The sequence below is a fragment of the Manis pentadactyla genome, chromosome 17 (assembly GCF_030020395.1).
Source record: "Manis pentadactyla isolate mManPen7 chromosome 17, mManPen7.hap1, whole genome shotgun sequence".
Taxonomy (NCBI): Eukaryota; Metazoa; Chordata; class Mammalia; order Pholidota; family Manidae; genus Manis; species Manis pentadactyla.
In genome coordinates, this window is record NC_080035.1 from 55,494,176 (window position 1) to 55,521,561 (window position 27,386).

Here is a 27,386-nt window from a genome sequence, read left to right on the forward strand (position 1 = left end):
GCCCTTACAGATACCAAGTAAAACAGAACTGCCCAGCTGAGTCTCAATTGTATTTCAGAAATACGAGAAACAATAAATTATTGTCCTAAATGACTGGGCTTTGGAGTGGTTTGTTACTCAGCATAGATAACTGTAACAACATTGCAAGAGACTAGGAAGGTGTCCTAATTAAAGTACTAAAGAACACTACTGTTTTCGTGAAAATGTCTTTCAAAGGCTCACCACAGTATAGATTAGGAAGCATTGAGGGGATACACTAAGCTGCAGTCTGGTTTCCACACTCACCCTTCTAGTCAGTCAATGTCCTAAGAGGAGACAAATAAGACAGAGAAAGAGGACATCAGAAGGATGTGCAGAGAAGCAAAGTCACCTAAGCTAAATGGTTCAAGAGGAGTACAAGTTGTATTCAGTACAAAAGAAAGAGAAACTTGAAGATAAGCTTACCCATATAAAGTTAAAAGAGCCAAATCAAGACATAATAAATGAGGTTAGTTCTTTGCACACACAAAAGAAGCAAACCCATTAAGTCCTAGAACTAGAAATAAATCCTATGTCAAAGTGAAAACTGCCTAGAACTCTAACTAAACTTGACTTAAACAACACTAAAACACTACCAACCTACAGCCTAGTCAATTGTTTTAACTCATCTGGGGAAAGAGTAGAGCAACAGAAAGAACAGAGCTTGCATGACCAGATCAATTTTGTCAGTCTTTATCACCACTTAAAAGGAAAGGCTAGGATCCATCAGACTAGGACCCACTGGGGGACTATGATGACTAGACTTGGCACCAAAGAGGAGTCACCATGTGATGCCACCCACTGCCAAGGTCTTTTCAATCCCTGCCTTTGCTCTGAGACCAACCTCACCAACCCACTTGTTTATAGACTTTCCTAGTTAGAACACACAGCCAACAGGCATTCTGATCTGCTTATTAATTCTAGTTCTCAATGCACATTATTAAATGGTATTCTGGTTTTGTTTTCTTGTGGGGTTGTCTGCTACAAGTCAGTACCCCTGAGCACACACGTACTGGTCATATTGACCAAACCCAGTTTCTGGACTGGCAAAGCTGAGATCTGATCCTAGACCTTGGTGACCTTATGACCACATCCCTCGAAGCCCTGTCTGACCTTATGTGGTCATCTCTCACTCCGTTACCCAAAACACTCCTATAGGCACCTGCCCTTCTTTCCTACAGATTGTGGATTCCTTTGAGAGCAGGAGACATACAATTTTATTGATATCTCTGTGCTAAGAATTCAATAAATGTTTCAAGAATGAATGAATAAAATAGTCAATGGAAATAGAAAGAGCAATCTACCAATAATCATCCATTACTTGCAACTAAGTTTTTTTCTGTTATTACAGGAAGTTCTCAGGTCCATTATAGAAACAGACAAGGAGAGACTATAGCATAAGTGAATGCTCTCTTTTAATTCCTCCAGAGAGTTTATGTATTAAAACTTATATTTGGATAACAGTCTACTATATGCCAAATCAATTCACATTAACGTTCTGCAGTTTATTTTTCTGGGATATATAACAAGAGCCCAGATCAATACCTGGAGGTTTATACTCAAAGAATACTAAAGCCTTTCCCAAAAATGAACATAATTTTCTTCTTCATGGTTGTGGATATTCTTTTCTACTTTCCTATCAGTTAAAACTATATTCCTACTAAAAGATGGATCTGTATCCACTTTACGTAAATCAATATCAAGGCAGTCATTCAAAGAGTATCAGTCCTATTCCTATGTTTGGAAATTGTTTCCATTCTACTAAGAAAACTTAATCGCCTTCTACTAAGTAGCTTTCTGCATCTCCAAAGAGGAGAAGAAAGACATTTCACACTTGAAGTGTGGTAAGATCTGAAAATTAAATCTAAGCATAACTAGCTTCTCACATAACCACTGTGACACAGGACAAACACAATTTATAGTTAAAAGCCCTCTTCTATAATAGTCTAAATTATTTCGACTAATTACTGTTCCTTAGTTGTTAAACAATGGTAGTCTTTGACACAGAGAAATCCTTAATTCCTTGGTGAAGCATGGACAAAAGTCTTATGAGGAATTCCAAAAACTTTCAGGAGTAACTGAAAAGGGAAATTTTGGACTAAAGGAAAAGAAAGGGGTCAAGTCCTCAGGCTTATATAATGAAGCAAGGATACCTGAGAGCCCCAAGTCAATCTTTATGGGGCTTCTTTTTTTAATGCAATGAGCAGAAGAAGTACAGAATTGTACCCAGACCAGAATATGAAGAGAAGAATTTCTAACTATCTCCAAGTCTAGTTGGGAATGACAAATTTCAAATAGAGCCTTTTCTCTTTTAAGAACTTTTTTTTTCTCTTTTTTGAAGTGATTCCTCCAAAAAGTGGGGTCACTCGAACAACTATGAGCAATGTCTGAATGCTTAGCCCAGGGAGGCAAGACTGTGGGTCACCAAAAGGGAACATACAGAGGTACCATGTCCACTCAACTGGGCCAGCCCTGGGGTCTCCTGGCATTTTCTGCCCCTCGTTCCCATCACTCCCACATCTTCCCTGATGGCCTGCTGCAACCCTATTTTTGGGGGTTCAACTTGGAATCCCTCTCTACAAACAAAATTCCTGACCACAACCCAGCCCCGGCTCTGTCTTACCTCCATCAGTGCAGACCAACACGCTACCTTGACCCCACTGACGCTGAGACACCAAGAAGCTCATGTTTCAAACCACAAGAAATGTGAGGAGAATAATTTAATTAAACTTCCTATGGAAGAATCTGAGAAGTGATATTGGAAAGGGGTTTGAATTGAGAGCCAGGAAACCTGAGTTCTCATCTGAGCTCACCTCTAATTAGCTGGGAAATCTTGGGGGAAAGTTAACTTTCCACAACCATAAAATAAAGAGTTTGCTAGGCTCTCCAGGTTTCCTTTGTGGTTTAAAAATTCTACCGTTCTGTGAACATGGAATTTTAATCCTATGCTCTGAATTGCTTTGTGAGAAACTAAAAGACTTCCAGAAAAAAGATGAACACTGTATTTGCTTTGCTGTAGAGTCACATTACTCCACTGATTGTTTTTAATGAAAGGAACTGTTGGATTAAAAGGAAGGAAGAGTCACTTTGTAGCTTAAATAAAAATAGGCAAGAGTATTAACAGAGACATGCTTTTGTGTCATTTTTTTTTCTAACCTTCTCAACTCAGAAGACACTGGATTTTTTATTAATCACTTTACAATGGGAATTAAACTATAACAAAATGACCCTCTTAATTCCTTGTGGGAAGCATGCATATCCACTGGGTGTTTAAAATATCATATTTTACAGGATTTTAATCGAAAGGCTGAAACAAAAGGCCCACCCTTCCTCTGGGACCATATGAACAATAAGCTGGAGACAGCATCCCAGAGAAGTGGGTGGGCTGCACAGATCCACCACTGACTGTCTCCCCATCTCTCCTGTTCAAAGGAGCACAGGGCTGGGAGTATCCTCTCTCTGACAGAAAAACAAACATCACCAGCAGCCCAGAAGGAGCTGAAACAGGAAGAGATAGCTCCTTGGGTACCACTCAGAGGAGAGGCAGGACCATAGTACACCAGCTCAGACACAGAAGTTAGAAGTTAAGAAGGTTCTCTTCAAGAGGAGGTAACTTGATTGGTCAGTAGGTGCATGGCTGCAGAATGGAAAGAGAGAAAAGAAATTTCCCAGCTACTCAGGGTCTTACCTCTAAGATAGTATAGATAATGTGAAGGTTCCTATGGCCAGAATTCTCAGCTGGCCCTGGTCAGCTAGCTCACTACACGTGTGTGGGCAATATGTTGCTATTGACTCTACACAAAGAGCTCTGCACAGTGCTCTGGGCAACATGGTGGCAGGGCTGCAGGGCTGCAAGGCCGAGGAGAGCAGAGAGACTAGAGTGGTGGCAGTGCAGAGGACAGAGACTGAGATGGCTGCAGGGCCAGAGAGGCCCGGAGGCAGAGACTGGCCTGCTGCACGCAGACTCGCTCTGAGTGGATGGGATTCTAGTGATTGACCTGCCACCATGGGAATAAAGTTGGGCATAAACCCTTTCACCCTTTCACCCCAAGAACGTTCCATTGTCATTTTCATTCATTGAATCCAGGTGAACTAGTCTGGGGCTGAAACCCATTGGCAAGACAGATGGGCCTGAGGACTGTGGCCAGACTGAAGTCAGTGAACAGGGCCTGAGACTCCCTCTGACAGATGACCCACTGGACAGAGAAGTCCACCAGGCCACCAAGCCCAGTCAACCCCAATCCATCCTTAGGCAACACCATGGGCTATCTCTGGTTAGTAGTCAACCCCTTACCTGTTTGTAATTCTGTATAAAGCATCCTGTAGTTGTGTTATTTTGTGTTTAACTTACTCAGTAAAACCATCCCTTCAAAACTTTGAGGGCTTGATGCATTTGTCAGAGAAATAGTACTTTGATCTTGCAGGAAACAGGCAACCATGGAGTGTGGGGGGTGGGGGGAAGTGGATGCCACCAGAATCAAAGCCTAGGTGGTCTAGATAAGGCTGAGCTCTTCAGGCTGGCGTTCCTGGCCTGGCGCATCTCCCTCACTAAATGAGTAAGTCCTGGGTTGAATTTTTATTGTGCTCAGCTGGGCCAAGTGGCTAGCGTCCACTTTAATGTTCTAAAGTTATCTCAGTTTTTCAACTACTCTCTGCCAGATAGATGCTCTCAGCACCTTCCTTTTGCCTCTGGCCTGAGCCAAACCGCAGGGCTCCTCCTCTGGCTGCAGAGTCAGGTCTCTTTGAAATCTGCTTGACACCCACCTTGGTTGCATTTGTCTGCACATTAAATGTTTTGTATCCAGTGTAGCTTTAAACATTATTATTAGACAACTCTGGGAATTTTGCTGCACTTTATTGAGCACAGAGGTAATGAAACCTTTCCAAATATCTGGCAGATGCATTTATTTCAGAGTAGATGACTCACTTTTGAGAGGATTCAGTCCCAAGCTAGGCTGGAAACTAAAATTCACACAGGGCGTTCCCCATGTCTCACTGCAGAGTTCAGGTCTTGGCGGCTGACCCACAGCGTTCTATTAACAGCAGACAATTCCATTTCCACAGAAGCCGTTTCCTGAGGATTCTCAATGTTTAATGCACTGATAATTAAGAACGTGGACAAAGCATGGCACAAAAGGGTCTGGGGAAGGAATTCCATTTAGGTTTATGGAGGGATTTAACAAAAAACAACTCCCAAGAAACTAATTAAACACTACAAAGGCTGAGCCTTGATATAAACAGAGAAATGCAGTGACGCCTCTCTAACCACTCTTCACTAGCTCCTGCACCATCCCCAAGCTCCCATCTTAACTCTTTCTCTGCCCACTCAACAGTGTCACCCTGTGTGGTGTCAATGTCTTTCCTCGCTTCCATCCCAAGACGGTGTACTGATTTAGGGTACTCTCATATGAACCTCAGTGTAGCTCCCAGACTGGTATGCCCACCCTCCCTGTATGCATTCTCTGCACAGCTGCCAGTCATCTATCTAAAACTCATCTGAGAGCATCAGACACCCACTTAAATTCTTTCAATGATTTCTCTCACTGCCACCAGAATAAAGTCCAAACTCCTCAGCCTGACCTAAGACATTTGGTGACCAGCCAACCTAACTTTTCTGAACTCTTCTCCTGCCCGTCCCCAGCCCTCCAGCATAGGGGGAACTTCTGACTCCCTGGCGCACCAGGCCATCTGCCTTGCTGTGGAGCTGTTCCCTCCAACCTCAGGGCACCTGCCGTGCACGGCCCTCAATTAGCATGCTTGCCATTCTGCTGAAATTCCTCAAAAACCTTCCTGTATCCCCTACCAGACTGGAGAGCCTCACAGTATGCTACTGATCTCTGCTTTTCCAACCCCCAGCATAACATCTGGCACAATACAATTGTTAAAGTTGAGTGAAGGGGCAGTTCACATTTTAAAATGGAGGTTGTTCTATTTAGTTGTGAGATCATTTGGGGTTCCAAATGAGACAGTGTCTCAGCAGCTGGTGAGACATCAGGTAGCTTCTGTCATCACATAATGTCCTATGTCCTGAAGTGCCAGGTACATTTATAAATTTCAGTGGACCTTTGAGAGTCATGAAAATTTCATTCTGCTGCCTTCTCAAACCCCCCAAATTATACAGTACATAATTGTCTGTCCAAGTGCAGTAAACTATGTAACTAAATAACTTAAATGTTGAAAACCCTTAGTGACAGACCCATCAAGTAGGTTCAGTTTTTAAAGAGTTTTTGTTTTGCTTATGTTTGGTTTAGTTTGGTATTATGGAAAAGCTTGTTTTTAGTCACTTAGCAAGTACCACTGCCCATACAGGGGGTATCCAGGAAACCAGGAGTGGTCTTGTGGTCACTCAGGGGACAAGTGGCAGACCCAGCTTCCCCCTTAGTAAGGGGCTCAGCCTGCTCCACATCACATGACTTTGCAACTGCCATCCTCAAAAATAAACCCATGTTACCTGGAGGAGAGGAACAAGGCTGCAATCTGCTTCCTAGTCCCTCAGCTCCCTCCCTGACAACTGAAGACCATCAGCCAGGGTGTGCAAAGAGCTTTCCTGAATGATGGTATCTCTTTGGATTCTTGCACACCTTTGAGAATCCAAATTTTAGGGCATATGTGATTGTGGGGAAGTTGGGGTTCCTATGGTCAGGATCCTCACTGAACTTAAACCACTTGATGATGTAACTGGCCTGTTGCTAGGTTACTGCTTCCACACCCATTGGCAATAAGCTATTTTGCACTATATAGAGAGCTCGGCTCAGTGCTCTGGGCGGAGGCAGAGACGCTAGTGCTCGACCTACTGCCAGGAGAACAAGCCGGGTAATAAACCTTTTCACCCCCAAGAACATTCTACTGTCATTTCTTTGGTCACATTGAATCCATAGCGAACTTGCCAGGGGCTGAAACCCATTGGCAAAACAGTGATCCCTGAATTACAGATTAAGAAAAGCAAATTTTAGAAAGGTTTATTACTTACCCCAAAGCCCAGATTAGAAACAGGGAAACCAGGGGCTAAAATCTAGAGTCATGCAACTAAATCTTTGGCCCCGCCACTGCCTCTAGTGTCCAGAGCACCTACCATCCCCATGACTGATCTGTGCTCATTTGGGGATATAACCCTGAGGAAGGTGTAGGCAAGCACAGTTCCCTTTGTTTTCTAGTTGTCTGTATGGCTGTGTATGTCTTCACTTAGAATGCAATATTAGCTGCTAAGAAGACCACACCTTTGTGTGAACACCTAGAATAATGAATATGCTTCATATTAAAACATGGACATTTCTTACATATGCCAACATACTGATGACTTATCCTTTCCAGAAGGCAAAATTCCTCAGCCCCTCTTCATTCATGCCTAAGGGCTCACACATTGAGGATATTTTCACTCAAACTCCTCCACAAGCCCCACCACCATGGGGTCTTGTCAGAGCAGCACTCCTGGGATGCCATCCGACATCTTATTTTAAACATAATGAGCCGAGATTATGCTTTACACCTAAAATGCTGAGCAGATGGGGAAGTCCTGACTCAAGGACTTATGACACCAGCAGACTTCACTGAACTTCCTTCATTTGTCCTCTCTGGATCTCATGCATACACACTCAGCAAGCATGCTCAGGGTGTAGCTGGACACCCCCTGCAGGACAAACTTGGCAGTATAGTAGAAAAGGGAGAGGTATGGACACAGCAGAACCCTTTCAGGTTGTAGGAACCATGAAGATTTTCTGACTAGTAATATGTTAAATGGCATCTGATAATTCTGAGGCCCAAACCTAGATTTCCTTTTACTTTGCTTTTCTGTTTTTGCATGCAAACATACTGTATCCCTCTTTTTCACTCCCCTGATCTGCCACCTTGAGATTGGCTCTTACAACCTCAAAGGCAGCTGGCACCAAGATCCCAAATCCACCCATTTATTCAGTACACATTAAGTGCTTACCACAGCTAAAATACTCCCTCAGCTCCCTCCCTGCCAACTGAAGACCATGGGCCAGGGTGTGCAAAGAGCTTTCCTGAATGATGGTGTCTCTTGGCATTCTTGTACATCTATGAGAATCCAAATTTTAGGAACTTTGGCAAAGGCAAACACAAATTCTCAAAAGACCAGGGTTTGTAATAAAATCCCAAAACTATGGTTTGTTACTTCATAGAGACTTTATTTTCTATTCGGGGAGAAAATAATAAACAGTCTTATATTTACAAATAATTATAATAAAGAATTATATTCCACTAACTGTAGGACATTTATTATTCTCTCTAACCTAAAATGTGAGCTAAGCTTTATTTTAAAAAAGCAAAGAGGAAGATTTGAGAAAGGAAGGAAGGGGGTAAGGGAGGGAGAGAGGGAGCATGACCTGTCATGGGAACATAATCATACATGATAGACAACGAGATTTACCCAGTATCTTTTATTCTACAGGACAAGAGAATCAAATCTTAGATTCATTTATGTAGGTAATGTTTTCCTAAGTACTGTGTGGTTATTTCTAACAAAAATCATGTCATACAGTGTCTACTACTATAAAAAAAAATGCTACTTCTCTCACCAGGCTATCTTGAGAACAAATGAAGAAAATGGCTAGAGTGCTTTGTAAACCAGAAATCACCCAACAAGCCTTCCCTCTAATGGTTTTTGCAGGAGGTACCACAATTCCCCAAGGTACAGTTGGGCTGAACATCTTTACATCTACCAATTTTTAAAATTTCTATCAAATTATTTGGTGCTCTGCCACATGCTGATCTACCTAACCTATGAACCCAAGGTCACCCACACCAGGCTTCTCCTTGCTTCCCCAACACTCCACCTGTGTGATCTCAAAAACTGAAATACCCCTTGTACACTCTATCCTCCACCTCCTCCACACCAAAAATTTCTGCTCATTTTATCTCAGACTCCTCAAGTGCCCAGCATCCACTCTAAAGGCTCCCCACCCAGCCATGAGTCCGTGGGAGGCCACATAGGGCCTCAAGTCCCTTGCTGTTGGCCCTCCAACTATTCTCCACCCACCTCCAATGACCATAACCCCCCAACCTTTGTTTTCTCTTCTCTGTTCTCAAACTATTGGGATTTCCAACAAGGCTGTTTTCATCAAAATCTTAGGTGGAAGGAGCCCTAAGGAGTAGGTGATTCATACATTCTCTCTCCCTCCCTCCTTCCCACACATTCATTCCATTTAACAAGTATTTATGGTGCCCCATGTTTCCACGTGCTTGGGAAACATCAGGGAATAAGACTAAGATCCCCGCCCCCATGGAGTTCACAGAAACAACCAATGAACATGTAAGTATGCTGGAAGGATAAGCAATATGGTGAGAAAAAATAAAACAGAGCAAGGTAACAAGGGTCAGGAATGCCAAAGTGGGCTGGAGGCAACACAGTTGGCAAGGGCCTCACTGAGAAGGTCAGATTTGGATAAAGGCTTGTGAGGGGCTTCTGGGTAAAGAACTCCTGGGCAGAGGGAACAGCCTGAGAAAAGGCCCTACGACTGCCAGGAATGGTTGAGATGCCCTCATGGTGGCAAGGCTGCAGCAGAGCAAGTGCAGAGACAAGATCGGGGGCCCTCAGGCCACAGAAAAGCATTCACTGAGTGGCTCTGAACACAGGAGTGATGACATCGAACCCACCTTTTAAACTTACTGTTTAAATGATCGTTCTGGTTACTCTGTTAGGATAGACTGGAAGCAGAGAGATAGGATCCGGGTGACCAGATAGGAGGCTCTTGCATTAACCAAGGCAAGAAAGGTTAAGTGCTGTGGCTATGGTTACAGCAGTGTGGGCACTGAGTGATGACTCTGACTGTCACCCATCCCCATCCTGTTCCCCAGAGCCTGCTTCCCAAACCCTCCTTAATGCCCAGATGCTGCACCTCACCTGGGTCAACCTGACATTAACTCTCTCAGCCCAATCTGCCTCTAAATTCCTCAATATCCAAGCCTCTCCTTGACATTCAGGGATAGACCCTCTCTCCTTCTTTCAGAACTCTTTCCAAAACCCTTAATTCCAACTGCAAAGACCCCTATAGAGTCTTGCTTCAAAACGCATTCCCATAATATCTTGCATCTCCCATCCCTTCCTCATTCCTGAATTTCCCTTCTTAGCTCATCCTCTCATCATCCCAATCCTGATAAAAGCTCTTGTTTTTGCTCTGAGCCTCAGTGAGTCCTTCTCTCTACTACCATTTAATGTTAACTCTGTGCTCTAGCCACTCACCTCTTCAGCCCCAGCCAGAAAAACTATCTGGCAAAGATAAGATGTCCTAGCTGCCAGCCCCCCACCTCATCAGCAGGAGCACCTGGCTGGCTGTTCTTCCTGCCTGCCTTCAAATTCCTCTCACTGGCCTGCAGGACCTGGCTGTTTCCTCGCTCTTTTCCTGCTTTCAGTCTCCACTTCCTGCCTCCCTTCTTCCTGTGAGAAGGCACTCCCCATGCAGGTACTCTCATGTTCTGGGCCTCTTTGGGGGCCGTCTCATGTTTCCATGGGTGAGCCCCAGTCAATAACCCTGGCTTCTCTTTTAGACTGGACATCTGCATTCCCAACCACTTAGGGGACCCTTAGCACTGAATGTCCCACTACCTCAAACTTAATATGCCTAGAATAAATACCCACGGGACTCAATTTCTGTCATGATATAGTCACATTCGCCTTCTTATTATAAATATTAATTATCTCCTCTCCTAAGTTTTGAAGAATTGGAAAGCAGAAACCTGTCTTATATTTATACTCCAAGCATCTCATGAGGCTGAGCCCTTTGCAAAAGCAGTATAACTATAAATTATAAGCTAAATAAATATTCCTCAGCTAAGCTGATTAGTGCCATCCAAAAATAACCTTCCTTTTTAAGACTATTTAATAATAAAAGAATGATCTGTCACTGTTTTCTGTAAAAGTCATTACTTGAACTAGAATTAAAATCCTCATCTCCTGAAGGTCTGGTCAATATCAATTCAGAAATATTATTGATCCAGACTTTTCAGGTAGGTTCAATCCTAGACATGAACTAATATTCCTGAAACCACAATGTTCACAGAAAGTTACACTGTTGGCCATTGAATTTGGACTGATAAAAATTTCGAGGAATTTATCAAAAAACACTTTCCAATAAAAAGCCCAAAACAAAGTATTGAGATTATTTTTTTGGCAGCATGTAATAAAAAGCGAGAACAAACACTGACATTTCTTTTTTCTTTTCAAAAGGACAGATGGGAAATGAGATCAGGGACTTCCAGGTCCTTTGTAAGTAGCGGGGCCTGGCTTCCTTTCCAGGTCAGCGGTTTGTAGATCATTATCAGTCTCATGTAAGTAGAAGAGGAAGAAAAATAGAGGAAAAATAAAAATCAGGATGTTATTTAAAGAGAAATGGATTAACCACATTTTTCTATACAATGCTGAGAATGCTCTAGGATTCTCCTGTATGTAAACATTTTCCAAAGGTGAAAATTTCTAGGATTACCAATTATTAATAATCTTTCCATGATACTCCATCTTTCCTTTGAAATGCCCTTGTTAAGAGATTTGATGTTAATAATACACCATGAAATATCAGTAAGAACAGCTAAGAAATTACTCCTCACCCTAATTTTGAACACAACTTTAAGGATGATAATTTCACACCCATATAGCACAGAAATCCTTTAATAACTTGCTCTTTTTAAAAAAATTGTGATAAAATATCCATAGCACAAAATTTTAACCATTTTTCAGTGTACAGATCGGCAGCATTAAGTTGGGCTCTCATAGTTGGGCTCCTATTACCACCATCCATCCACAGAATTCTTTTCATCTTGCAAAACTGATTAAATAACACTATTCAGTTAATATTAAATAACAATAGTTGAGTATTAACTTTAATAATAACCATAAATAATAACTCTATCCCCCATCCCCCAGCCCTGGTGACCACCTTTCTACTTTCTGTCTCTGTGAATTTGACTATTCTAGGTACCTCATGTAAGTGGCAGCATACAATATTTGCCCTTTTTGACTATGTTATTTCACTTACCATAATGTAATGTCCTAAAGGTTTATCCACACTGTAGCATGTGTCAGACTTTCCTTCTTTTTTAAAGCTGCATAACAGTCTACTGTATATATATGCCACATTTTATTTATCTACTAATCTGTTGATGGACACTTGGGTTTCTACCTTTTGGCTATTGTGACCAATGCTGCTACGGACATGGGTGTACAAGTACCTCTTTGAATCCTTGCTTTCGATTCTTCTGGGTACATTCCCAGAAGTAGAATAATATAGTTTTTTATTTCTTCCATACTAACTCTTTCCCTTCTTAGTTTATATCACACACAAAGCCTAATTTTTGTGAATTATAAACAGTATCCATAAATTGCTCCTAACATCCTTTTCTTACTACTTACTACCTTTTCCATTTTCTATCACTAAACTATACAAATATTAGTAAACTGAGTAACAAGCCAGGATACAAGGAGCTCAAAAGCCAGCTGTAGAATCAGTGGATTGATGGCAACAGTTAAGAATGTCACCACCACCAGCATCATCTGGTAAAGGACTCCCACTTGGAGAGTTATGGTCAGAAATCAACAGCCAGATGCACACTGCATACTATGTCTCTGAAGGCAAAAGGCATAATCTGGGCATTGCTCTCAGTTACAGGACTGTCATTTCTTAAGTGACAAAAGCCAACTTATATTTCTCTATCTAAAACATTTTAACAATAATGGTTATCCCCTCTATCTAATGGCCTTTTAAAATTTACATACAATTTACCCAAGGAAAATTAAGTTCTCTGACTTATGCCAAGTAAACTTGATAAAGTCACAAAACTTTAAGAACAATAAAGCTTTGTTAGCCACCAGAAATTGTACTTTTATAACTTAGTTTCACTAACATTTTTTAATTTCAGAAATTATCTTACTACTTCTGCCAAACCAAATCAATGATTTGGCAAAAAGTTTTACAAATCTGGTCATAGTACTTCCACTTATGGTCAATAGTCCTCATATTTGCTTCATGAATCAAAGAAAAATACCTAACGTTCAGAATAATTTTACCAATTTTAAATGAAGCTGGAGTGCACAGATTATGTGGATGTGGAGGTGGGCAGGTGGGGGGTGAGGACAGAGAGGCACAAACTCAGTGCCGGAGCTTCCTGGGCCGCAGCACAGGTGGTGACACAAACAGAAGAAGCAGAAGAAGCCATTAGTGAAAAGCCCAAGACAACATGCTTAGGTATAAACATATACAGTAGGGACAGGTAAGTGTTAGAGGAATTAAGAAAATGCAAAGACAATCACTGTGACCTTGAATAGCTTCTGAGGATTGTGGGAAGAGGCCTCAGAAGGGTGAAAAGGTTCTGGGAGAATGGGAAAGAAGAGGAGACACTGGGGGCAGGGAGAAGCATGAAGCTAAGGCAGAGACAGAACAGAACAGACCCCAAAGCAGCAGCAGGTCTGATTCTGGAAAAAAAAGTGCAGCCAGCTAGTGAGGGACACGGTAGCCATGGCATTCCTGCCCCTGGCTGTGGCAAATAAAACTTACTTCATAAATATTCTGAGGGCTGAGAACTGCCCTTTGTCTTTTCAAAGTCCACAGTGACTTTATTACACTCAGGTTTTATCATTTGTTTTTTCAGAGGCTTTTCCCACCCTAAGACAAGTACATCCAACAAAAAATCTTCTTTCCACAAGACTCATTTTCAGAGAACATTTAGATGCCTTTAGGAGCTGAGCAGTATCAACACATGTCCTACTCAAGATCTTTACACGTTTCATCATAATCAATAATATTTTAGTAAATTATCATTTTGAATATATTTGTCAGAACTTCACATAGAGTTCTATTATTTTAATAGTTAATATTATTTAACTAAAAAGTATAGTATTGCAAATCAACCTCCAGTGTGCATTTTCTCACTATTTGACCCATATTCTAACCAACTTGCTGTCTTTTTTCCATATGAACTACTTCCCCATGATTTAATCTGGTCTCTCCACCTCTAATAATACAATAATAATTCAGCTCCTATTCTGCCTAAAAATAGGAGAACATACAGAAGGAATCTGGGGCATTGCTAAGACATTTTGCTCATTCAACTAAAATCACCAAGACAATTTAGCAAAAAAGCAGCATAAATGGCCTCGCCTGATTAGAACATAGGAATCTCCAAGAAAACAAACAATAGCATCCAAACTTAAATGTGTCCCATCACAATTATTTTGAAGAGGAACAAAGCTGAAATTTAACCTCCTCAAGCTTTGGAAAATCTTTCTGAAAACAGAAAACAGTACTTGTTCATTCAATTTTGGCCAGCAAAATGTCAATTGAGTTCTTTGCCTTTCCTGGAATATTTGTGCCGGACATCCCCAAAGAAATAGTTACAGACAAAAGGGACAAAGGAGTTTTTCTCAAAGCTTCTATCATCTGATTCTACAACTGCTTAAACATCCAGGTTCTTCCAAATACTGGGCATAAAAGCCACAGGGCATAAATCTGCAAAGAAGTAAAAAGCTAACCTTTTCAAACAATAAGGCTTCCCTCTCACTTACCAACTTCACATTTCCCTGTATGGCCCCGGAAGATGACTGGTTAGCCAGAGACGGGTAAGATTCCTCAAGGGAGGAACAACCTAAGACAGGCACAGTCGCAGGGGGGCCATCAGGTGAGAAATTGGGGATCAACAGAGGTAAGGCTTAGAACCTCACACCCCCTGTTTTGAGAGAAATCTTCTGCACCCATGGATGTTTTGTTGCCCTTGTCTAGCTTGGATTAATACTTAGGCTACAGGCACACACCTGATCATCTACATTTGCCCTCTTAACAGCACTAAACTATGTTTTCTACCTTTATCTTGCATCTACCTCCCACTTCAGCATTTTATTAAAAATAATAATAATAATAATAATAAGGGAAAAATGTGGGATTCACAAAAAATCAAGTATAAAAATCAAGCGAATATTCATATTTGACCTGATTGTTTATAGTTCATAATGCGTGATCAAAACCGAAAGTTTCTGTGATGACTGCCCTTGTACTGTTCACCATGTAAGAACTTATTCACTATGTAAGAATTTGTTCACCATGTAAGAACTTGTTCATTATGCTTCAGAAGATTGGAGACTGATGAGAATTAGGCTTGGGGTGGATTAATGATTGTGCATTGAGTCCCCTATACAGAATTTTATTGTTGTTAATAACCATTGGATCAATAAATATGAGACAAGCCCTCCCAAAAAAAAAAAAAAAAAATCCAGGTTCTTTGTCCCTATGAGAAAAGATGATTTTGAATTAACTGTATCTTGTTTCTTTGGTTAGTTTATTTCTTAAGCAATTTTATCTCAGGCCTGCAAATACAACTATATTCTAGGTTGCAAAACTCAAAATACCTCTGTTACTCTAATTAATACCAAGAAGAATACATACTTCATGCTCAGAGAAACTTGAGATAACCTCTAGCTTCCCCAGAGCACACTACAGGAAAAATATGTCAACATGGAGTATATTTTGAAATCATCTGAATTAACTTCTCATGCTAATAAATATGTTGCCCAAATCATAGGCAGAAGGTATCACAGGTTTCCATTTGTTCATTCTTTAGCTGGGAGTCTATTCATGCAGAGAATTTTTCAAAGCATCCTATTTTTAGACGTGATCAAAAACCAATGATCAGCAGACATAATTTGGCAGCAGCTCTGCACTAAAGGCCAATTCCACTTTCACGGCATTTCATGTTTTTCAGGAAAGAACTAAAGAATAGTCATTTTTCTCCATATGTATCTCTATAAGTTAGAAAAAGTAAACATTTGTGAAAATTCTCACCTTTGCTGTAGACTGGAGTCTCTTAAACTTGGTGGGGAAAAGAACCTTCAAAGACTATAATTTAACAATTGATTTAACATGGAAGTTTCGTTTTTTTAATATTTTTTCATTTTGTTATCATTAATAAACAATTACATGAGCAACATTGTAGTAACTAGATTCCCCCCATTATCAAGTCCCCACCACATACCCATTATAGTCACTGTCCATCAGCATAGTAAGATGCTACAGATGCTACATAATCACTACTTGTCTTCTCTGTGCTATACTGCCTTGCCCGTGCCCCCCCCCTTATGATATGTGTGCTAATCATAATGCCCTTTAGTCCCCTTCTCCCTCCCTTCCCACCCATCCTCCCCAGTCCCTTTCCCTTTGGTAACTGTTAGTCCATTTTTGGGTTCTGTGAGTCTTCTGCTGTTTTGTTCCTTCAGTTTTGCTTTGTTCTTATGCTCCACAGATGAGTGAAATCATGTGGTACTTGTCTTTCTCCACCTGGCTTATTTCACTGAGTATAATACTGTCTAGCTCCATCCATGTTGTTGCAAATGCTAAGAATTGTTTTCTTCTTATGAATGAATAATATCCCACTGTGTATATGTACCACATCTTCTTTATCCATTCATCTACTGATGGACACTTAGGTTACTTCCATTTCTTGGCTATTGTAAACAGTGCTGCAATAAACACAGGGGTGCATATGTCTCTTTGAAACTGGGATCTTGCATTCTTAGGGTAAATTCCTAGGAGTGGAATTCCTAAGTCAAACGGTATTTCTATTTTTAGTTTTTTGAGGAACCTCCTTACTGCTTTCCACAATGGTTGAACTAGTTTACATTCCCACCAGCAGTGTAGGAGGTTTCCCCTTTTTCCACATCCTCACCAGCATTTGTTGTTCCTAGTCTTTATGTTGACCATCCTAACTGGTCTGTGGTGATACCTCATTGTGGTTTTATTTTTATTTTTTATTTTATTTTTTTTGTAGATAATTACTTTTTATTGAAAGGTAGTAGACACACAGTATTACATTACATTAGTTTCAGGTGCATAACACAGTGATTTAACATTTATATACATGATAATTCTAGGTACCAGCTATCACCATACCAAGTTGTTACAATATTTTGACTATATTCCTTATGCTATACATTACATCCCGGTTACTTATTTATTTTACAATTGGAAGTGTGTACTTTTTTGTTGTTGTTGTTGTGAGGGCATCTCTCATATTTATTGATCAAATGGTTGTTAAAAACAATAAAATTCTGTATAGGGGAGTCAATGCTCAATGCACAATCATTAATCCACCCCAAGCCTAATTTTCGTCAGTCTCCAATCTTCTGAAGCATAACGAACAAGTTCTTACATGGAGAACAAATTCTTACATAGTGAATAAGTTACATGGTGAACAGTACAAGGGCAGTCATCACAGAAACTTTTGATTTTGCTCATGCATTATGAACTATAAACAGTCAGTTCAAATATGAATACTCATTTGATTTATATACTTGATTTATATGTGAATACCACATTTCTCTCTTTATTATTATTATTTTTAATAAAATGCTGAAGTGCTAGGTAGATGCAAGATAAAGGTAGAAAACATAGTTTAGTGTTGTAAGAGAGCAAATGTAGATATCAGGTGTGTGCCTGTAGACTATGTGTTAATCCAAGTTAGACAAGGGCAACAAAACATTCACGGGTGCAGAAGATTTCTCTCAGAACAGGGGGGGTGAGGTTCTAAGCCTCACCTCTGTTGATCCCCAATTTCTCACCTGATGGCCCCCCTGTGACTGTGCCTGTCTTAGGTTGTTCCTCCCTTGAGGAATCTTACCCATCTCTGGCTAACCAGTCATCTTCTGGGGCCATACAGGGAAATGTAAAGTTGGTAAGTGAGAGAGAAGCCTTATTGTTTGAAAAGGTTAGCTTTTTACTTCTTTGCATTATTTATGCCCTGTGGCTTCTATGCCCAGCATTTGTCTTGAGGTAACTTTACCACTTGGAAGAATTATGATACTCGGTAAATTTGATATGAGGCACGAATTCTATTTAAGGGTTGTAATTAGGAAGGAAGTAGAAAAGCTATAGAAGTAGCAGGCAGAAGAAAACATGGGAAGATTGATTATTTCTATGACATAAATTCTTGTAGAGTAACTTCAGCATGTATAGGTTTTAAACTACTACTTAAATTGCGCACACACATTAACATAATAGGAGTATAGTTACATAACCAAAGCATATCTGTAATTACCAGCCATCTCCAGTGAAACCAAGAAAACCAGTTAGGCACCTTAGGCATTTGTGAAAACTTATCTATGATATGGTGGATATTGTCCAACTGAACTTGAACAGTCTGAGAGAAATCAGACAAATTAAAACAACCCATTCCTCATTCCTGGGGACTGTTCACATCCCATATGTTCTTTTAACAGTAAATAGTCTGTAGTTGTAAGATTTTGGAGCGCTACAATTTGCACTTCTCCTAATTCTTGTTTGAGTTCCGACAGTATATATAGATCCAGTCAAATTTGTTGTTTTACTGTATGCACAGGCCAGCTTAGATATCTCCTTCTTCATTCCCATGGCAACTCCAGGAACTGGTGGGATGAGTGCATCTACACCTGTAGCAGTGTGTGGATCTTTGTTGGGGTTTTTTGATGATCATCTTCTGGCATGAGTCTTCCAGAGAGTGCTGATTTTGGAAGTTCTTTTTCATATCGTAATTTAGTTCACTTTCAGGGTAGCCCAATTAGGCTTTGATCCTCTGTATAAACACAAACAGACCCTTTGCCTACACTTTTATATGCCCTTTATACCCTTGTGTATAACTCACTGGAGGTCACCACACAGGAACTGCCTTTTTTTTTTTTTTTTTGGTATCACTAATCTACACTTACATGATGAATATTATGTTTACTAGGTTCTCCCCTATACCAGGTCCCCCCTACTATAAACCCCTTTACAGTCACTGTCCATCAGCATAGCAAAATGTTGTAGAATCACTACTTGCCTTCTCTGTGTTGTACAGCCCTCCCCTTTCTCCCACCCCTCCATGCATGCTAATCTTAATACCTCCCTTCTTCTCCCACCCCCTTATCCCTCCCTACCCACCCATCCTCCCCAGTCCCTTTCCTTTTGGTACCTGTTAGTCCATTCTTGAGTTCTGTGATTCTGCTGCTGTTTTGTTCCTTCAGTTTTTCCTTTGTTCTTATATTCCACAGATAAGTGAAATCATTTGGTATTTCTCTTTCTCCGCTTGGCTTGTTTCACTGAGCATAATACCCTCCAGCTCCATCCATGTTGCTGCAAATGGTAGGATTTTCCCTTTTCTTATGGCTGAGTAGTATTCCATTGTGTATATGTACCACATCTTCTTTATCCATTCATCTATCGATGGACATTTAGGTTGCTTCCAATTCTTGGCTATTGTAAATAGTGCTGCGATAAACATAGGGGTGCATTGGTCTTTCTCATACTTGATTGCTGCGTTCTTAGGGTAAATTCCTAGGAGTGCAATTCCTGGGTCAAATGGTATGTCTGTTTTGAGCATTTTGATATACCTCCATACAGCTTTCCACAATGGTTGAACTAGTTTACATTCCCACCAGCAGTGTAGGAGGGTTCCCCTTTCTCCACAGCCTCGCCAACATTTGTTGTTGTTTGTCTTTTGGATGGCAGCCATCCTTACTGGTGTGAGGTGATACCTCATTGTAGTTTTAATTTGCATTTCTCTGATAATTAGCGATGTGGAGCATCTTTTCATGTGTCTGTTGGCCATCTGTATTTCTTTTTTGGAGAACTGTCTGTTCAGTTCTTCTGCCCATTTTTTAATTGGGTTATTTGTTTTTTGTTTGTTGAGGCGTGTGAGCTCCTTATATATTCTGGACGTCAAGCCTTTATCGGATGTGTCATTTTCAAATATATTCTCCCATACTGTAGGGATCCTTTTTGTTCTATTGATGGTGTCTTTTGCTGTACAGAAGCTTTTCAGCTTAATATAGTCCCACTTACTCATTTTTGCTGTTGTTTTCCTTGCTCGGGGAGATATGTTCAAGAAGAGGTCACTTATGTTTATGTCTAAGAGGTTTTTGCCTATGTTTTCTTCCAAGAGTTTAATGGTTTCATGGCTTACATTCAGGTCTTTGATCCATTTTGAGTTTACTTTTGTATATGGGGTTAGACAATGGTCCAGTTTCATTCTCCTACATGTAGCTGTCCAGTTTTGCCAGCACCATCTGTTGAAGAGACTGTCATTTCGCCATTGTATGTCCATGGCTCCTTTATCAAATATTAATTGACCATATATGTCTGGATTCTCTAGTCTGTTCCATTGGTCTGTGGCTCTGTTCTTGTGACAGTACCAAATTGTCTTGATTACTATGGCTTTATAGTACTGTTGATTTGTGTTGACTCTCTTTTCTTCTTAATAAGTCTGGCTAGAGGCTTATCTATTTTGTTTATTTTCTCAAAGAACCAGCTCTTGGTTTCATTGATTTTTGCTATTGTTTTATTCTTCTCAATTTTATTTATTTCTTCTCTGATCTTTATTATGTCCCTCCTTCTGCTGACCTTAGGCCTCATCTGTTCTTCTTTTTCCAATTTCGATAATTGTGACATTAGACCATTCATTTGGGATTGCTCTTCCTTTTTTAAATATGCTTGGATTGCTATATACTTTCCTCTTAAGACTGCTTTTGCTGCGTCCCACAGAAGTTGGGGCTTAGTGTTGTTGTTGTCATTTGTTTCCATATATTGCTGGATCTCCATTTTGATTTGGTCATTGATCCATTGATTATTTAGGAGCCTGTTGTTAAGCCTCCATGTGTTTGTGAGCCTCTTTGCTTTCTTTGTACAGTTTATTTCTAGTTTTATGCCTTTGTGGTCTGAAAAGTTGGTTGGTAGGATTTCAATCTTTTGGAATTTTCTGCGGCTCTTTTTGTGGCCTAGTATGTGGTCTATTCTGGAGAATGTTCCATGTGCACTTGAGAAGAATGTATATCCCGCTGCTTTTGGATGTAGAGTTCTATAGATGTCTATTAGGTCCATCTGCTCTACTGTGTTGTTCAGTGCTTCCGTGTCCTTACTTATTTTCTGCCTGTTGGATCTATCCTTTGGGGTGAGTGGTGTGTTCAAGTCTCCTAGAGTGAATGCATTGCAGTCTATTTCCCCCTTTAGTTCTGTTAGTATTTGTTTCACATATGCTGGTGCTCCTGTGTTGGGTGCATATATATTTAGAATGGTTATATCCTCTTGTTTGACTGAGCCCTTTATCATTATGTAGTGTCCTTCTTTATCTCTTGTTACTTTCTTTGTTTTGAAGTCTATTTTGTCTGATATTAGTACTGCAACCCCTGCTTTCTTCTCGCTGTTGTTTGCTTGAAATATGTTTTTCCATCCCTTGACTTTTAGTCTGTACATGTCTTTGGGTTTGAGGTGAGTTTCTTGTAAGCAGCATATAGATGGGTCTTGCTTTTTTATCCATTCTATTACTCTGTGTCTTTTGATTGGTGCATTCAACCCATTAACATTTAGGGTGACTATTGAAAGATATGTACTTATTGTCATTGCAGGCTTTAAATTCGTGGTTACCAAAGGTTCAAGGTTAGCCTCTTTAGTATCTTACTGCCTAACTTAGCTCGCTTATTGAGCTGTTATATACACTGTCTGGAGATTCTTTTCTTCTCTCCCTTCTTATTCCTCCTTCTCGATTCTTCATATGTTGGATGTTTTTTGCTGTGCTCTTTCTAGGAGTGCTCCCATCTAGAGCAGTCCCTGTAAGATGTCCTGTAGAGGTGGTTTGTGGGAAGCAAATTCCCTCAGCTTTTGTTTGTCTGGGAATTGTTTAATCCCACCATCATATTTGAATGATAGTCGTGCTGGATACAGTATCCTTGGTTCAAGGCCCTTCTGTTTCATTGTATTAAATATATCATGCCATTCTCTTCTGGCCTGTAGTGTTTTTTTCGAGAAGTCTGATGTTAGCCTGATGGGTTTTCCTTTATAGGTGACCTTTTTCTCTTTAGCTGCCTTTAAAACTCTTTCTTTGTCCTTGATCTTTGCCATTTTAATTATTATGTGTCTTGGTGTTGTCCTCCTTGGATCCTTTCTGTTGGGGGTTCTGTGTATTTCCGTGGTCTGTTCGATTATTTCCTCCCCCAGTTTGGGGAAGTTTTCAGCAATTATTTCTTCCAAGATACTTTCCAGTCCTTTTTCTCTCTCTTCTTCCTCTGGTACCCCTATAATACGGATATTGTTCCTTTTGGACTGGTCACACAGTTCTCTTAATATTCTTTCATTCCTGTAGATCCTTTTATCTCTCTCTATGTCAGCTTCTATGCGTTCCTGTTCTCTGGTTTCAATTCCATCAATGGCCTCTTGCATCCTATTCATTCTGCTTATAAACCCTTCCAGAGTTTGTTTCATTTCTGTAATCTCCTTTCTGGCATCTGTGATCTCCCTCCAGACTTCATCCCATATCTCTTGCGTATTTCTCTGCATCTCTGTCAGCATGTTTATGATTTTTATTTTGAATTCTTTGTCAGGAAGACTGGTTAAGGTTTGTCTCCTTCTCTGTTGTTGTCTCTGTGATCTTTGTCTGCCTGTAGCTTTGCCTTTTCACGGTGATAGGAGTAGTTTGCAGAGCTGGGACGAGTGACGGCTGGAAGAACTTTCCTTCTTGTTGGTTTGTGGCCTTCCTCTCCTGGGAGAACAGCGACCTCTAGTGGCTTGTGCTGTGCAGCTGCGTGCAGACAGGGCTTCTGCTTCCTGCAGGGCTGCTATGGAGTTTATCTCCGCTGTTGCTGTGGGCGTGGCCTGGCTCGGGCTACTGCTCCAAAGTGGTGGAGTCACGTTGGATGGGGAGCGGCCGGGAGGCTATTTATCTCCGTAAGGGGCCTCCCTACTCCCTGCAGCCCAGGGGTTAGGGTGCCCAGAGATCCCGGATTCCCTACCTCTGGATTAAGTGTCCCACCCTGCCCCTTTAAGACTTCCAAAAAGCACCCGCCAAAACAAAACAACGACCAGAAAAAAAAAAAAAAAAAAAAGTGGCTGCTCGTTTTTCTTTATTCTCCGGTGCCAGCCTCATGCATCTGCTCACCGGTCTTGCTGCCCTGTTTCCCTAGTATTGGGATCCCTATCCCTTTAAGACTTCCAAAAAGCTCTTGCCAAAACAAAACAGAAAAAAAAAAAATGGCCGCTCACTTTTCTGGTGTTCTCCGGCACCAGGCCTCCGGTGCCCGCTCCCTGTTCTTGCTGCCCTGTTTCCCTAGTATCCAGGGCCCCCCGCACACACACTGTGTCTGCGCTCTGGCCCGGATGGCTGGGGCTGGGTGTTCAGCAGTCCTGGGCTCCGTCTCCCTCCCGCTCTGCCTGCTCTTCTCCCGCCGGGAGCTGGGGGGAGGGGCGCTCGGCTCCCGCGGGGCCGGGGCTTGTATCTTACCCCCTTCGCGAGGCACTGGCTTCTCTCAGGTGTGGATGTGGTCTGGATATTGTCCTGTGTCCTCTGATCTTTATTCTAGGAAGAGTTGTCTTTGTTATATTTTCATAGATATATGTGGTTTTGGGAGGAGATTTCCGCTGCTCTACTCACGCCGCCATCTTGGCTCCCTCCTCCCTCATTGTGGTTTTAATTTGCATTTTCCTGATAATTAGCGATGTGGAGCATCTTTTCATGTCCCTGTTGGCCATCTGAATTTTTTCTTTGGAGAAGAGCCTGTTCATATCCTCTGCCCTTTTTTTAATAGGGTTATTTGCTTTTTGGGTGTTGAGGTGTGTGAGTTCTTTATATATTTTAGATGTTAACCTCTTGTCAGATACGTCATTTACAAATATATTCTCCCATACTGTAGGATACTTTTTTGTTCTGCTGATGGTGTCCTTTGCTGTACAGAAGCTTTTTAGCATGATATAGTCCCATTTGTTCATTTCTGCTTTTGTTTCCCTTGCCCGAGGAGATGCGCTCAGGACAAAGTTGCTCATGTTTATATTCAAGAGATTTTTGCCTATGTTTTCCTCTAAGAGTTTTATGGTTTCATGACTTACATTCAGGTCTTTGATCCATTTTGAGTTTACTTTTGTGTATGGGGTTAGACAATAATCCAGTTTCATTCTCTTGATGTAGCTGTCCAATTTTGCCAACACCAGTTGTTGAAGAGGCTGTCATTTCCCCATTAACATGGAAGTTTCTAAAGACAATTCAGCATGCACAGAAGTGTATATAGTAGCAATTGTTCTGGGGATTGGGATGGGGGAAGCTTTTAATGTCAGTCACTTCAATAATACCTGTTTTGTTTCTATTTTTTGTAAGTATTTTATAAGTTATTTTAAAATTAAACAAGGAATCAATGAAGCTTTAAAAAAAATAAGGCAGCTCAGTTCACAGAAGAAACGCATTGGATGGTAACAGCATCAGGTAGAGAAACACTGAGACAAAGAAGAAGGAAGAGCCAAGAGCGGGTTCCAGCAGAGTGAGAGGAGTGACTATAACTCTCAAACAGACCAAGGTGACTCTGAGTTGCAGGCATCTAACACCACTGGGGTTTTCTTCTTGCTCCCGACAAGCCTTAAAGCTCTTGTGGGCCCCACAGCTGCAGAATCTGAAAGACTTCAGGTAACAACCTAAAGAGCAGCTCACAACAGGACTTGTGCAGTCCTGTGCTGGCAGCTCCTGAGATCCAAGGAACAGCACCTGTCACTGCACCAGGCACGGCGACCCCGAGACATTCCTGGTTACCCTCACACCCCCTCTGTGAACCCACACACAGTTCAAAGCCTCGGCCATGGCAGTTTCCTAAGTGCCATCCTGAAAGGAATCACGATAAAATCCTCCACAGCTCCCCAGAAAATCCCACCCTTAAGACTCTAAAGCACTTGGTAAAATCCCTAAATTCCTCTTTAAACAAAGCTCGGGAGACATACGGGGCCTTGTATCTGTTAAGTCAGCCAAGAGTATAGCAATTTTTATTCAAGACATAACACACATGAAAAATGTCAATATACGTATACAAGCAACACATGTATGACTTATATTCATACATACATGTATATATGTAAAAATAATACCATTGTAAAAACCAGCTCATGAAGGAATGTCTGGAAAAATACAATGACATAACTTTTTTTTCTCTTAAATGACATCTTCATTTCACCTTTTAAAAATCCTAAATTAATTAACCAAACAATAAATCAATCAATAGCATTTCTAGTAAAGATCAACCACATGGTTCTTTTTTAAAAACATAAAACTTGTCTACCTGAAAGTCATCATAAGGGAAGAGCAGCATCTCCCTCAAACAATCGTTCAGGATCTGTGTCTTCTTCTGGACAATGACATTTTCATAATCGAGGGGTTCAATCAGCTTTGGCTTTGCCTGGAAGGTGAAAAGATAAGCAACTGAAACATTCTTACAGAGAAACACAGTTTTTTAAGATGAAAAAGACTCATACATTCTATTCTATATGTTTTTGTATTTTCTAACTTTTCTACGATAAGAGTATTTGTTTTTGCTCTCAGGAAGAATCAGAAATAAGAGAAAAAAGTTATTTTCAAAGGGACAGAAGACACTTGACAGTATTCTCTCTATTTATAGACATGCTTGTTCAGTTACTTAATACTTAAGCACGAAGGAGGCTGTGGAGTCTGGCAGAACGTCCAGCTGCATCTTGGGTCGCTCCTGGCCAGTAAGGCTCTGCCAGAGCTGCCCTGCTGAGGGGTCCAGCCATGGTCTGCTACTGAAGCTGGATGCCCACAGTGGTACCCCTCCTGGTTCAGCCTTACAGCATCTGCAGGGCTCACTGTTTTATATAAAACCCTGTGGAACTCATATGCCTCAAAATATGCCTGTCTATCTAGAAATATCTATACACTTTTGTATATAATACCTAAATATAGAAAAGTTTGAGCTGGACCAAAACCAGCCAAGCAGGGTGGCAGGGGGGAGTACCTATTCTACCAGGGCTTGAGGGTGAACCTCAGGGGGTAGGGATGGCCATCCCTAATAGGCACTGAGCAAAAGAGGCAACAAGGCGAGTGGGGAAAGAAGAGAGACAATATGCCTTTTCTAGCTATTTCAAAAGTTAGTCTTCCAGTAAAAATCTCTCTTATCTGTCAGTCATTGCCATGGCATTTACTGATCAATTTCCATGTACAAGGCACTATCTGAGCTAGGTCAGATACAGATATATATAGATAAAGATATATATTCAACTAACTATATATACCACAATATACCAAGTGTAAAAACAGGCATAAGGCTTACCCATACACACAAAATTATCCAAAGTAACTAAGTCCATTATATTAATAGTCATTGCAAGATTATTTTTTGAAACTATCAATGAAAATCACCTGATATAATTTCAACAAATGCTATATGTATTAAAATGACAATATATATATAAGAAATATACTAAAAACATCTAGTATGTGGCATCTAAATTGGGAATTGTGACTGAGGCTCCACATGTTCCCCAAATCTGTCTCCTTTCCTTCTAGGTACAACTGGACTATACTTCCCAGCTTTCCCATGGTTAGGTGTAGTCATGTGACTGGCTTCTGGCCAATGGCATGTCAGTGGACTGGATGGGCCATCGCTAAGCCTGACCCATAAAAGCCTCTGATATAGACTGAATGTCTGTGTCTCTCTAACATTCTTATGTTGAAACCTAATCCCCCGTGTGATGGTTATTAGGATATGGGGCCTTTGAGAGGTGCTTAAATCATGAGGTAGAGTCTGCATATAGTGCTCTTATAAAAGAGACCCCAGGAAGCAACCTTATCCCTTCTGCCACGTGGGGCACAACACAAAGAAAGCCGTCTATGAGCCAGGAAGCGGACTCTCACCAGACACTGAATCTTCCAAGTGATCTTAGACTTCCCAGCCAGCCTCCATAATTATGAGAAATAAATGTGTGTTATTGAAACCCCCCATTCTGTTACATTCTATTATGGGGCCCAAACTGAATGGGACGGCCTCTCTCCCTGTTCCCCTCTGCTATCAGCATGCACAGCATCCAGCAGTGGGCTCAGGAGAGGGCAGAGCCCCAAGATGGAAGGAGTCTGGATACTGAATCACCCAGCAGAAGGCTGCCTGCTTAAAACAGGTGCTGAAATACTCTCGGAGCAAGTGTCTACCGTGTTAAGCTGCTGAGATTCTGGAGTTGTTTAATGAAGCAGTCAGCTCACTCTGTATAATAAATATATAAATGCTCATATTTAATTTCATTACTTGATTTAAGTAGTTCTACTAAAGATGTTTTGACATGCTAAGAAAAAATGCAATACCCAAACAAGAGCACAATTATTATATATTACAATTAGATAAAATATATGTTTATGTGCAGGGACTAAAAATATGGAAAATAAAAAAAACTAAAGCTATTGTAATGAAAGCATAGGTAATTTCTTCCTATATTTGTAATGTTAAACTGTTTTTGCATTCAAAAAAGTAAAGAGATATACACAGAGTAATTATTTTTAAAGAATTGTCATATAAAATAATAAAAGTAATCCCCAAACTATTTTAACTCAACTTAAATAATTTGTTCCTTTATTTTAGTTTATTATACTATATATAGTAGTCAGTCTTTAAG

General features: G+C 40.7%; 1 protein-coding gene across 27 annotated transcripts in view; it reads right to left on the reverse strand.

Annotated features, from left to right (window-relative positions):
- DOCK9 (dedicator of cytokinesis 9) overlaps nt 1-27,386 on the reverse strand; it is a 286,115-nt gene that overhangs the window by 134,486 nt on the left and 124,243 nt on the right. For all 27 annotated transcript variants that reach the window (XM_036893860.2, XM_057494438.1, XM_057494436.1 and 24 more), the window contains exon 2: nt 25,049-25,165. In XM_036893860.2, the coding sequence (XP_036749755.1) occupies nt 25,049-25,165 (117 nt within the window). The remainder of the gene's footprint in view (nt 1-25,048; nt 25,166-27,386) is intronic.